This window comes from Typha latifolia, chromosome 15 (genome assembly GCF_019914945.1).
Source record: "Typha latifolia isolate L0001 chromosome 15, TyphaL0001v2, whole genome shotgun sequence".
NCBI classification, from domain to species: Eukaryota; Viridiplantae; Streptophyta; class Magnoliopsida; order Poales; family Typhaceae; genus Typha; species Typha latifolia.
Genome location: NC_133100.1, coordinates 1,023,185 through 1,037,454, shown reverse-complemented (window position 1 = coordinate 1,037,454; position 14,270 = coordinate 1,023,185). Strand labels below are relative to the sequence as shown.

At 40.4% G+C, this 14,270-nt stretch overlaps 1 protein-coding gene and 1 long non-coding RNA gene across 3 annotated transcripts; one reads left to right on the top strand and one right to left on the bottom strand.

Annotated features, from left to right (window-relative positions):
* Nucleotides 1–207: 207 nt before the first annotated feature.
* Nucleotides 208–10,101, bottom strand: LOC140802362 (uncharacterized). The gene is made up of 2 exons (XR_012111638.1): nucleotides 9,964–10,101; nucleotides 208–701 (listed from the first exon to the last, which is right to left on the bottom strand). It is a non-coding gene; the product is annotated as an uncharacterized lncRNA (long non-coding RNA).
* Nucleotides 10,102–10,170: 69 nt separating this feature from the next.
* Nucleotides 10,171–13,756, top strand: LOC140802361 (disease resistance protein RGA2-like). 2 transcript variants are annotated; one of them, XM_073157874.1, is made up of 3 exons: nucleotides 10,171–10,311; nucleotides 10,434–10,582; nucleotides 10,766–13,756. In XM_073157874.1, exon 3 carries the CDS (start codon nucleotides 10,787–10,789, stop codon nucleotides 13,754–13,756), a length of 2,970 nt encoding a protein of 989 aa, XP_073013975.1. In that variant the 5' UTR covers nucleotides 10,171–10,311; nucleotides 10,434–10,582; nucleotides 10,766–10,786. The 2 variants fall into 2 exon arrangements, with proteins under 2 accessions (XP_073013975.1, XP_073013974.1); XM_073157873.1 differs by having other exon boundaries at nucleotides 10,177–10,311; nucleotides 10,418–10,582.
* Nucleotides 13,757–14,270: the final 514 nt, after the last annotated feature.

The window sequence follows — 14,270 nt, the reverse complement described above, 5'->3', positions numbered from 1 at the left end:
TTTACAGCAGTGCTTTACATATTTAAGTGTATATCCTAAGAATTGGATCTTCAAACGTGAAGATGTAATACAAATATGGATGGCACAGGGTATGATTTATCAAAATGACAAGATAATAAGAATCATGGGTATTGGTGAATTGAGACTTTTCGATACTTTGTTTTTAAATCCCAAGCAAAGAAGAATGGAGGATATTGGAGATGACTATTTTAAGAAATTGACATCCATGTCATTCATTCAGTCAAGTGATGATTATGATCACTACATTATACATAATCTAGTACATGATCTGGCAGAACATATTTGCAAGGATGACTACTTTAGAGTTGAAGGTGATGAGTTCAGAACCATTCCAATCACCATTCGTCATTTGTTTCTGAACACAAAACATCTGGCCAGCCTAAAGGAGAACGCAGCTGTGTTGAATAAGCTGCGCACCTTGATTTTGCGGACGATTTCTCTATCCATCCTAACGATGTTGATCATCTCCAAAGAGTCATTATACAGCTAAAAAGCATCCGCTCGCTGACTTTGAAACATTGCAACTTGGAAAGGTGTCCCGACAATCTAAAGTAGTCTTACACATCTGCGCTACTTGGATCTCTCTGGAAATCGTAAAATCAAAGAACTGTCTGATGAACTAACCAAGGTTTACCATTTACAGTCTCTCAATCTTTTCCAGCTGGAGCTTGATTTTGTACCTGCAAGTATGAGCAAACTGATTAATTTACAAAGCTTGATCTGTTCCAGCAGAGTATTATCAAGGGTAGCAGCGATAGGGAAAATGACTTGTCTTCAGCAATTAATATGTCCCTTCTACGTGCAGAATGTTCCTGGATTTGACATTGGACAGTTAAAGTGCCTAAATGAGCTCCGAGGATTTCTTAGTATTAGGCATCTTGAAAATGTGGAAAGTCAAGAACAAGCCAAAGAAGCTAGATTAGTGGAGAAAAGGAATCTTGTCGAGCTGGAGTTATATTGGGGCTCCGTTGAAAGAAACACCAATCCTGAGGTAGAGAACAAAATACTAGAAGGCCTCCAACCTAATGCAAATCTCAAAAAGCTCCATATCGATGGCTATAAAGGTACCCGGTCTCCGAGATGGATGGTTCACTACTTTCACCACTATGATTTAGTAAGTGTCAAGCTAACTGATTGCAGAGATTGGGACGATCTCCCTCCTCTCGGAAAGCTTCCCAGGCTTCAAGTTCTTGAACTAAGTGGGATGCATGCAGTAAGAGAAGTTGGAGATAGATTCCATGGTTCTGGGTTTCCATCATTGCGAGAGTTGGTATTTGATGACTTGCGCGAGTGGGAAGTGTGGTCCTCAATCAATAAAGTCTGCTTGTTTCCATGTCTCCAGATTCTCCGAATCTCAGGGTGCCCAAAACTAAGAAGAATGCTTCCACTCCCTCCTACTCTCCAGAGACTTGAACTTTTCAACGTGGGGTTGAACGAGTTCCCAGAATTGATGGCAAAGAAATGGGCTTTATCCTCTTCCTACTTCTTGCCATCATCTTTAGACATTTTGTCCATCAAAGGATGTCTAAAATTGCAGTCTCCAGGTGAATGGTTGCTAAAACAGCATGAAAATTTTAGTCAATTGGAAGAGTTGACTGTTGATACCCGTGGTGAGCTTGATCCTTTATTAGTGAAAGCAATTAACAAGTTCATTGGGCTGAGGAAACTCTGCATTGACAGCTGGCCGTCTGAGCAGAACCTTGAGGAGGAAGAGGAGGAACTGGAGGACGTGAACTACATGGAGGAGGACCTGAAGTACGAGGACGAGGATAATGGCCTGCTGCTTGAATCCTTGGAAAGCCTAGAAATAATTAACTGTAATGCTGCAGACAAGATACTCTCAAAGTCTCTCCAAGGCCTTTATATTCTTAAGTCATTGAGGATAGACTGGTGCTCAGGTCCAACGACCCTTTCCTTGGAGAAGGGGCTGCAAAAGTTGACAGGACTCCATCGGTTAGAGATTACAAATTATAGAGGCCTTATATCGCTTATGGGCCTTGGAGCCCTCTGTTCCCTTCAATATTTGAAAGTTGGTTGTCCAGAGCTAACTCCATTGCCATCCTCGGGGTTAAATGAGATATATGTTGTGGTGGAAGAAGTTGGATTATCAGCACTTCCCGCTCTCTGCGTCGACAACACCCTATTGCTGAAAGTGCTGCTTAGTGGGGAAGGCCTTGCCTCCCTCAAAGAACTGGAAATTATATTTTCTAATCAACAGGAAATCAATGAGGAGGTGTTTCACCCTCTCACCTCCCTCCAGATGCTACGTTTTGAAGCTTGCGACAATCTCGGCACCTTGCCTGCATTGAAGAACCTGCACTCACTCAGGAATTTGGAGATAGAGGATTGCAGCAACTTCTGGTCTCTGCCTAGCAAGGAGGACTTGCCACCGAGTTTGGCATATTTGTCAGTAAGTCGATGCCACCCTGAGTTTAACGACCGGTATAACATGGATGACGGACCTGACTGGCAGACCATTTGTCACATTCCCTGTCTACGTGTTGAGTGATTGACATGATTTAAATCTTGAAAAAGTTGATATTGTTGCTGTTTTGATTCTACCTATATTCCTCGTGCCATCACCTACAAATGAAATGCTGTCTCAATTTCAGTGCTCTGTTTCCCCTGTGTGTATTTGTGTAGAATTTGGATATGTAGGGACTGTCATATACTCATTTTCTTCTTATCTCGGTTCCATATTATTGCAGTTAACTGGAAAAAGTTGTGCTAATGGAAAGGACGGGATTTGAGGGTTTTTATGTTCTGGTTGTCAGTAACTTTATGTATTTGACATAAATTTTTATTAACTTTGAGTTAAGTTTTAAGTGAAACCCACACATTGTTAATGATAATTTAATGGTGAAATTAATTTAGCTTAAAAGGCATTTTATTGTTATATATTCACTTAGTCAAATTCATAAAGAGAAGTAAATAAAATTAGCTCTAAAGTGAATATCATGACAATAAAAAATAATAAAAAATGAGTTTAGTATCATATTGGATATTTGAGAAATATTAGTATGGTATATAAATGACAAATTTTTATGGACTTTGGTCCCTAAAATAAGTACCTATTTTATCGGTAAAGATTATTATGCTACTTAACTTACATATTTTTTGTGACTCTTTGGAATCACATTATTACTGCCAACACTAGTTACTTCCTTATATTGTGTTTAGATTGTGAAAAATAATTAACTCTCTTCTTCCAAAGTCTCTCGTCTCAAATTTCTTGGATCTTTGATGCATAATTTATTACCGCACGTTGGTATAACTTGAAACAACAATTGCTCTAGGATATAAGAGGTAGTATACTTCTCTGTGTTCTTTAGGTTGTTTTCTAATCCTAACCCTCTTGATTTGAGTTGTTTAAATTTTGCTGCTAATAGTTCTTCCTATGTTCTTCACAACTTTTCATTTTCAGGCTCAAGAAATGAAATTGATTGTAGCAAGCCCTTCCCGAGAGATGAAAGAGTGGGATTCTACCTGAGATTAGGTCCCGTCTCAGTGGAAGATTATAGGTTAAATAGATGAAGTAAGAAGCAAACGAAGTTATCATTGATCATCATCCTCTATCATCTATAAATTTACTAACAAAATCCACTTCTCTTGTGCGTTTAGAATACGAATAATTCAAAGAGGCGATCAGGAAATTATAAAGTCCCATATTTCCTTGCATCTTAAATTTCACACACAAATGTAAATATAAGATTCATTTATAACCACTCACACCGTACTGTTAGGACCATTTTGTTCGCAATGTCGATCCTATTATTTACCGCTTTTTGAGTCCGTAAATGGGATGTCAACCTCATGTCTTTTGCATATTATTGAGTGTTTTTTTATTTCCTTCAAGAGCTCCTTGCGAAGCAACCTTAGTATCGCAATATTAGTGTCATCGCAACACTAGTTTGAGATTTTCCCCATACATGCCTACAAAACTCATGGGCCAAAACCCAAACGGGGCTTACTTCCAAAAGCAAAGTTCGGAGAGCGACGATGAGAAGTCGACGGAGGGCCCTCGCATGGGGGCATTGCGGCTTCTAAATGCACTCAAGGCTCAAGTGGGGGGAGAAGAGAAGATCATTGCCTTTGAAGAACCGAAAGCCTAAAGAGCTAATGTTTGTCGACATTGAGCTCAATGAAAAGTCGACCAAGGCATTGGTTGACACTAGTGCCACTCATAACTTCATAACAGACCATAAAGCACAACGACTTGGGTTGCTCCGTTTGAAGGACTCAAGTCTAATGAAGGTGGTGAATTCGAAGTCTTAACCGATCGCCGGGCAAGCGAAGGATGTGCTTGTTGCAGTTGGGTCTTGGAGAGGCAAAGCCAATTTCATCGTGGTTCCTTTGGATGACTTCCAAGTCATTTTTGGGATGGAATTCCTACAAATGGCAAGAGGAGTGCCAATGCCATTTCTTAATGCTCTTTGCATAATGGGGGATGAGTCCCCTTGTGTCGTTTCGATGGTGAAGACGACAACAAAGGAAACAAAGCAATTTTCAGTACTTCAGCTGAAGAAAGGTGTTAAGAAGGGTGAGCAAGTATTCTTGGCGGCCTTGAAGCTTGAGGCGGATCCTTTGGAGAATGGCCTAATTCCTCGTGGGGTCACCCGAATTGCCAAAGACCTTGCCTCCTCGACGACCGGTGGATCACAAGATTGAATTGGAGCCAGGGACAAAGTCTCTAACCCGTGCACCATACCGCATGTCTCCTTCGTTGTTGGTGGAACTTCGGAAGCAACTTGATGAGTTGCTTAAGGGTGAGTTGATCTGCAGCTCAAAGCACCGTTTGGGGCACTGATGCTATTTCAAAAGAAGCATGATTGCACCTTGAACAAAGTGACGATAAAAAACAAATACACAATCCCTCTCATTGTGGACTTGTTTGATCAACTTGGAGGAGCACGGCACTTCTCCAAATTAGAATTGCGGTCAGGGTATTGGCAAGTCAGAGTTATGGATGGTGATGAAGCAAAGAAAACGTGTGTGACACATTACGGCGCATTCGAATTCTTGGTGATGCCATTCGGCTTGACGAATGCCCCTGCAACCTTTTGTACACTCATGAACCAACTGTTCCATGAATACCTTGACAAGTTCGTGGTGGTCTACCTCAACGACATCATGGTGTACAGCAAGACGTTGGAAGAGGACATCCAACATCTCAAAGTCATCTTCAAGGTGCTTAGGGTCCACTCTCTCTATGTGAAGAAGGAGAAATACTATTTCGCACAAGAGGAAATCATGTTCCTTGGACACTAAGTTGGCGGAGGTCGCGTTCGCATGGACGAGGAGAAAGTTCGTGCAATTCATGATTGGCAAGTCCCTTTGAAGGTGATGGAACTTCACTCATTTTTGACTTGTCAACTATTATCGGCAGTTCATTGCAAGCTACTCGCTGAGGGCTGCACCGTTGACAGATTTGCTGAAGAAGGACTGTTCATGGGAGTGGTCAAGCAAATGTCAAGAAGCCTTTGCTGATTTGAAGAGAGCGGTGATGGAAGAACCCATATTGCGGTTGTCAAACTACTCCATTCCGTTTCAAGTTCACACGGAAGCCTCAGATTATGCCATCGGAGTTCTTATTTAAAAAGGACATCCGGTTGCTTATGAAAGTCGCAAGTTGAATGATACGGAGCGGAGGTATACAGTGCACGAAAAGGAGATGACGACGATCATACATTGCCTTCATGTTTGGAGGCATTATTTCCTTGGGTCTCGCGTTGTGGTGAAGACTAATAATATTGCCTTAGTTATTTCCAAACTCAAAAGAAGCTCTCTCCAAAGCAAGCAAGATGGCAAGACTTCTTGGCTGAATTTGACATGGTTTTGAAATACAAACCAGGTTGAACAAATCAAGTTGCGGATGCATTAAGCCGCAACTTGCTGCTCTTAAAGCGGTGGCGAATGAGAGTATAAGCCAAGTGCAAGCGTCGCTTCTAAAGAAGATTCACGAGGGAATGCAAAGCAATCCGATGGCGAAGACCCTCAAGAAGCTTGTAGACGAAGGGAAGACGCGATAATTTTGGGTCTAGGAGGGACTCATCATGACAAAAGGAAACCGTGTGTATGTGCCACGGATGAACAACTTGAGAAGAGAACTGCTCAATGAGTGTCATGACACCTTGTGAGCAGGTCATTCGGGCATACATTGGATCTTGACTCTTGTGGAAAGAGCTTACTATTTGGCCAAAGATGGGGGGAAGACGTCGAAGAGTATGTGCGCACTTGTCTCATTTGCCAACAGGACAAGATGGAGCACGCGAAGCCTTGTGGGTTGTTGGAACTACTCCCTGTTCCTGAGCGGCTATGGGAAAGTGTCTCTTTGGATTTCATTTCGAGCTTGCCAAATGTTGGGGACATTGGCTTAGTGTTGGTTGTGGTGGATCGGTTCTTAGTGTTGGCTCTGTATCCACCAAAAGCCCCTTCGAAGTTATCATGGGACAACAACCTTCCACACCGCATACTTTGGTGGTGGGTTACACAGGCAGCAACCCTTCGGCATATCACCTTGCCAAAGAATGGCATCGGAATGTGGAGATTGCCAAAGCCTATCTTGAGAAGGCAGCACAAAAGATGAAAAAGTGGGCAGACAACAAATAAAAGGCCTTGAGACTTAAAGAAAGGCGATTTGGTGCTGGTCAAGCTTCAACCGGCATCACTCAAGTTTTTTCACAAGTGCACAAAGGACTTGCTGCCAAATATGAAGGCCCCTTTCCTGTCATCAACAAAGTAGGCAATGTGTCCTACCGAGTGCAACTTCCGACTTAGCTTAAAATCCATCCGATCTTCCATGTGAGTTGCCTCAAGCCGTATCATGCCGATCGCAAAGACCCTTCTCGCAATATGTCAAGCCAGCCAAATCCCACAACGGCATCGCTTGAAAGGCAAGTTGACACCTTCTTAGTGGACAGAGTGCGAACTTTGCCCAACGGAGCAACGGAGACCAAATACTTGGTCAAATGGAAGAATCTTCCAATGTCAGAAGCTAGTTGGGAACTTGAAGAAGCTCGTCGCAACACTAGTTTGGAATTCCCCCCATGCCTATAAAACTCATGGACTAAAATCCAAATAGGGCTTACTTTCAAAATGTAAGCCCCCACAAGACCTTTGAACCCCCTGGGTTGCATTATTGGGGATGCTCATACTTAGTAGTATAGGAGAATCATCGAGAAGCATTAAGTGAGCCAGCTTTGCAACCGAAGTGCCACTGGTTCAATGGTGTTCATTTTGCCCTCGATGACTATCCTACCCCTTTAAATTTTCTTATCATTGGCATGTTTTGTAACTTTTTTTCAAGCAATAGAGAATCGCAATCTTTTTGCCAAACTTTGTATTTTACTTATCTTTGTTTTGTCGCAATCCAAAACAGGTGCATCACTTGTGAAGTGAATGGCTAACTTAACTTTGCAACTTGAAAGTTGAGTGCTTTGCAGTCTATGTCCAGACGATCTCTCTAATTTAAATCCCTCTCTTATTTGAACTTTTCACAATGATAAACTATTCAGTAAAATAGATCGCTCCTAATTGATTGTCCTCAACTCAACATGGATCACTCGAAGAAGGTATTAGACATTTACACTATGATTTAAGCTCCTATGCTGTTTCAGTACAAGTAGATAATCTCCCAGCAATGGGCATAAAAAAGCTCTCCTCAAATTTAGTAGTAAATAAGCTCATTAAGAAACGTAGAACTCTCAAATAATTAATCTTTAATCTCTCTTGAGTTCTCTGCCTTAATCTGACCCCTGGTATCATTTAATAAGTGTAACAAAACATCCTTGATTCGTTCTAGGAGAATCCCAAAAGAAATTATTTGAAATAGCTTTGAAATTTTTATCTTTGATTAACCTGTTGGATGCACACCCAACCTATAGAATTGAAAGCATGTTGTTTTGACTTAATTTATCTTTTGTACATCAATCTTCTTTGCACGAGCATTCTTCCACAGGTTATTTGTCTTAATCTAATATTAAAATAAGATTGCATAATATATTTTTTAAAAATATTTTATTACCTCTTAATAGATCTATTTTACTTAAAATGACAAAAAACAATGAAATTATGAAACACAAGGCACAATTAAACACCACAATTTTAATGTGAAAAAACCTTTCAACAAGGGTAAAAAATCACGGATCTCTTCTATGAGATCAAACCAAGCACTATAAAAATAACGGTTACAAAACACTTATAACCCGATTGTTATTTCCAACAATACTCTTGATGATATTTTGCTTTACTCCTCCTCAATACACTGCTTTTCATGCTTGATACCCAATCTTGATGACTCTTAAGATTGTTGGCTTGCCTCTATAATCCTTGAGATAATGTCGAATTGAATCTTCAATATAGTAGAATTCCAACAAGATCAACTCCCCCTTTGAATGATCTCTAAAGAGATTTTTTTGTCTTTAGGAGTTCTGCATTTTTCTTCAAGACTTTTCCTTTTATAGCCCCCAAAAGGTATACTTTTCAGACTAAAAAGGTGAACATTTCCCGACACGTTCGAACAGGTTTGAACAAACCCATTGAAAGCTACTTTAAATGACTTATAAAGCTTAGGCAAATCTTGTTCGAAGTTTGTTCGAACAATTTCGAACAATTAAAGTTTGTTCAAACAACTTTAAACAAACATCTCAACATTATTTCTCTACAAACAATCGAAGTTTGCTCGAACAAACTTTAAACAAAATAAATACTTAGTTTTATCTTCTAGAGCTCTCGAGTAAGATTTGTTGGAAGTCGTTCGAACTTCAAACAGATTTCAAACAAGCTTCAAACGACCTTCAAATGAACTTCAATCTTTACCGCACTAGCTCCATTTATCTTCCAAACTTCATAGGGTGTTATGCCACAGCTCATATAATAAAAATTAAAGAGTACAATATGACTAACTTTGTCTAATCACCAATTTGCCAATTACAAAATCTAACATTTTTAAATGTTTCATGTCTATGAACTTACCATTACATAAATTTGCACTTACATTTCTATGGAGCAGATTCACCATGGTGAAGAGAAGGCTCGCTAGGAGACTCTTTTGCATGATATTTATTTCTTTACGCAACAGCATTTTCCCTCTACTTAGGATTTTCTTTTTGACAATTTTAGACAAAGATGGGGAAGTAGTTTGGTTGCATTTTGAACTTATTGATTGTGCACTTCATGCTGTCCTATATTGCTACATGTAGTGTGAAATCTATATTTGAGATGCTTATTATGCCTACATGCTTGACTATATTCATATGCATGTCTTGGTTTTAGTATATTACAACATCATTGGATTTATCACATCTTCCATTCTTATGTGGACTTGATATAGAATGTCTATGTTTCATATTCTACATGTTTTTTTGAAGAATATCATTAGGCTCAGCTCTATTAAGGGAATGTATTATTAGAAATTATTATTTTTAAGAAAATTTTGATTTTTGTTACAAAATTGTCAAAATGGAGCTTGTGAGTCATGACGTAATTTTACTTAATTTACTATATATGAGCTGTGACATAATTTTCTATAGAGAATGAAAAATATAAGTAGTTACGACAAAGATTGAAGGAAGCTTCTGACCTTAGAAGTTGTTCAAATGAACTTTGAAAGTTCAAAGCTTGTTTGGACATCTTTGAACAACTTTCTCCGGTATGCCCCAAATTAAATTCAAGACAGCATTGTTCGAACAAATTTGAACGACTTTCTCCCTAGTGTACTTCAAATTTAATTAAGACAACATGAGAAGATCAGGTTTAGAAGCATGGGCAAAAGTTGCCCTTTTCTAGTCCGAGTAGTTTTCACATTAAGGTTTTTATAGCCTACCGTTTTAGGACCGTAAAAGGGAAGTCTTGATGTAAATAGAGCACCACTCCCAGTCTGACAGAGGAGGTGGAGGAAAGTACCGACGAAGATGAAGGTGAAGGAGGGGCAGAGCGACGTACCGATAGAGTTGGAGGCGTAAGAGGGCCGGAGTCAAAGGAGAAATCGATGACGAGGCTTGGCCTAGGCGGCTTGTCTCCACACCCACGCACCTGGCCGCACAAGGGCTGGCAAGCCTTGAGACCAGCGAGGAAGGGGAGAAGAAGAAGAAGAAGAAGAAGAAGAAGAAGAAGAAGAGCCCCTCCCCTCTCCTAGCACCCGGCTAGAGGAGGGGAGGGAGTGAAGGCCGATTTGAAAACCCCTCTCTCGAGGGGGAGAAGGCGGCAATCAAACCCTAGCAGAGAGCTAGGGCCGACGCCGAGGAAAAAAAAACCTTAAAGAAAATGTCAAATAACTGTTATCGGGCATAGGTAACGACGTGATTGCTAGTTTTGGATAATTGGCAATTTACTAGCCTGCCAAATAACTAATTAAGAGTTACTGTTTTTATTTTATTTTTTTCTATTTTTTTAACAGCGGGGTATGATTGCAGAGCCCATTGGTGTTTCACAAGTTAAAAAGATTACCTTGCTGAAGGTCAACTCCCGATTCTGTTGGCTGGAGCCGTAAGAATTGGATTAAGCGTGGCAAATAACAATCAGCTGGCATGGGTGCCAACTTGTCATTTCAATAGCTTTTGAGGTCCAATCTTGCAAATAAATAAATAATATTCACTTATCATCACCAATCGATGATGCTTGCATATCATTAATCATCAATCGACGTAGTTGACTAATTTTTCTTCAACCACCTTAAGTGTTTGGTACCATCGTTTGTCTCTCTTCTGATCACCCTGTCTTTCTGATTCTCTCTTTTTGGTTTCAGTTTGCGCTCGCCGGGAAGAAGATGGAGTTTGTTGCTGTGTTTGCACCTTTTGTCGTGAAGGAGTTGGCGAATAGAGCTCGCTCCTTTCTCGGAGGGCAGCACGAGCTGCGGTCTGATGTCAAAGACAAGCTGAAAACGTTGTCGAAATTTCTCCTAAAACTCCAATGCGTTGTCGAAGTAACTGAGGGAAAGACAAATGAAAGCCAATTTATGGTTCAATGGCTGAAGGAGTTCAAGAAGTTGGTGTACGAGGTGGAAGATCTCCTCGACACCTTTGCATACCGAGAGCTTGAACGCAAATCTTCTTCCACAATAAAGAGAGGTCTTCGTAAGGTTAGCAATGTTGTGAGACACAAACCCGGGGAGCTCAGTGATCTGAGTAGTTATATTAAGAAGTTAGAACGACTTGATGCTGATGTGAGGGATCTCGTTGACATAATAAAGTTAAATGGAAAGTCCAAGAAGCTTAGTCTCAATTGCGAGCTTCCCACTGGCACACCAAAGAAGAACAAACAAAGTTTTGTTGGGCGGGAGGAGGAGAAGGAAGCGATCATCAACTTCTTGCTGAATACGGAATCGTACGGTACCGCAAATGTACCCATCCTTCCAATTCTCGGTGCCGGAGGCATCGGGAAGACTGCTCTTGCCCAGGAAGTCTACAATGACGAGAAGGTGAAGAGACACTTCTCCCTCAGGATGTGGGTATGTGTCTCTAATAACTTTAATGTAGGCAGGCTTATAAGAGAAATGTTAGATCATTTGCACTGTCATGACGATCACATTGATGTCGAAGATTTAGATGAATTACAAGAAATTCTAAAGAAGAAGCTAAGCTTAGAGAAATTATTACTCGTGCTCGACAATGTATGGAAGGAGACTCTTAGAAAAGTATGCGATATGCTTGAAGATTGCGCTCCACTATGCCATCGAAATGAAGGAAGCAAGATCTTGTTAACCAGCAGGCTAGAGCGTGCTGCAGAGTGGATGAAAATTAAGCACCCTATCAAATTGAAGGGTTTACCAGAGCATGACTATCAATCCTTTTTCTCTAAGTGTGCATTTGGTGATGCAGACCCCGACAGACATCAGAGACTAGCAGAAATTGGGCAAGAAATAGCTTTCAAGTTGAAGGGGTCACCGTTGGCTGCGATGACCGTGGGTGAATTGTTGAAAGATAAGCTAAAAGAGGATCACTGGGAAAGCATTCTTAATAGTGACATATGGGAACAAGAGCAGGGCCATCATGACATAATGCCAGCTCTCACACTGAGTTACCTCCATTTACCCTGCCATCTAAAGCAGTGCTTTTCATATTTAAGTGTAACTCCTAAAGTTTGGGAGTTGTTCTATAATAAAGTGATCGGTATGTGGATGGCACATGGTATGTACTATCATCATGACAGGGAGAAGAGAATCGAGGATATTGTAAAAGGCTACTTTGATGCATTGATATCCAAGTCATTCTTCCAGTCGACTATGAAGGAGGATGTATATAGTTTACATGATCTACTGCATGATTTGGCGGAAAATACTTACAAGAGTTGCAGTCTCAGAATAGAACATGATGAGGTCAAAGAAATCCCAAGTACTGTGCAGCATTTATCTATATCAACTAATACTCTCGTCGGACTTCAGAAGAATGCATCTGTGCTGAAAAATCTACGCACCTTGCTTTTTCTTCACACTTACAGTGTCAATTTTGATGATGCTAATCTCCACGATGTCCTCAAACAGCTACGAAGCGTCCGGGTGCTCAGTTTAAGTTACTGTCGCATGGAAAAGCTACCCGGCAACCTGAGTGACCTTATTCATCTACGCTACTTGGATCTCTCACAAAGTGGTATTAAAGAATTGTCAGACGGAGTAACCAAGCTTTACCATCTACAAATATTAAATCTTTCCCAGCTGGAGTTTGATCAGGTACCTGCAAAGATGAACAGACTGATTAATTTGCGAAGCTTGATTTGTTCCGCTGGAGTATTTTCAAAGGTAAGAGGGATAGCGAAAATGAATCAGCTTCAGGAATTAATGTGCCCTTTCTCCGTGCAAAATGATCCTGAATTTGATATTGGACAGTTAGGAGACTTGAAAGAGCTTCGAGGATGTCTTTGTATCAGGAATCTTGAAAATGTGGATAGTAAAAAACAAGCTGGAGAAGCTAGATTATGTGAGAAAGATAAACTTGTCGAGCTGGTATTACATTGGGAGTATGTTGAATGGGACACCAAACTTGAGGTGGAGAATGAAATATTAGACGGCCTCAAACCACATGGAGAACTTAAAAAGCTCTGTATCGATGGTTATAAAGGTAATATTTCTCCAAGTTGGATGGTTTGTAATTATGGACTCGATAATTTGGTAAGTCTTAAGCTAATTGATTGCAAAGCTTGGGAAAACCTTCCACCTCTTGGACAGCTTCTCCAACTTCAGGTTCTTGAAGTAAGTGGGATGCATGCAATAAAAGAAGTTGGGTGTGGATTCCATGGTTCTAGCTCTGTAAAGGGGTTTCCTTCGTTGCGAGAGTTGATATTTGATCGATTACCTGAGTGGAAAATGTGGTCTGCAGATGATATTGAAGTCGACTTGTTTCCTCGCCTCCAGAATCTCCGAATATCAGAGTGCCCCAAACTAACAACAATTCCTCCACTCCCTGCTACTCTCCAAAGACTTCAACTTTTCAATTTGGGATTGATTGAGTTCCCAAAATTGCTGGCAAGGACGTCATCCTCCTCATTATCATCATCTTTAGCCATTTTGACCATCAAAGGGTGTCAACAGCTGCAGTATCCTAGTAAATGGTTAATAGAACAGCATGAGTGTTTAAGAAACTTAAAAGAGTTGACTGTTTTTCCCTGCAATAAGCTTGATGGTTCTTTGGTGAAAAACAGTAATAAGTTCAGTGGTCTTAAGAAACTGTGCTTGGTGCATCAGTCGTCTATGGAGGAGGAAAATTGCCCCAGCTTGAATACTAAAAAATATGAAAATCTCTAGTTGTGGTTGTTACAGACAAAATATTCTTGAAGCATCTCCAAGGCTTTTCCTTTTATTCTATCATTGAAGGTGGACAGTTGCCCATCTATGTGGACCCTTCGATTGCACAGGAGCAGCAACATTTGACAACCCTTTTCACTGCTCTTTTTCTATTTATGCCAGTACGCAAGTAAATACAATCTCAATTTCAGTGCTCTGTTTCCTGTCTGCTTGTGTAGTGTTTGCTATTTGCAGTACTTCTCAGTTTCATCTATTGTTGATTTACCTTGTAGGATGCGTCGAAACCCATATTGTTTAAAACCTTTCATTTTGAAATTGTTGCAATTGACTGTAGCCTTGAATACTGCAGAGATTGTTCATTGCTTTGTTTTACTCTTAGATATTAATTTTGCATGCAAAGAAAGATATACCCCTCCATTATATTTCAGGCTAAAATGGATGTGATGCAGCAATTTTCTGAGTTATTTCAAGTGGGGATGAGATGCCGAACTTACCACACAAAAAAAAGAACTTG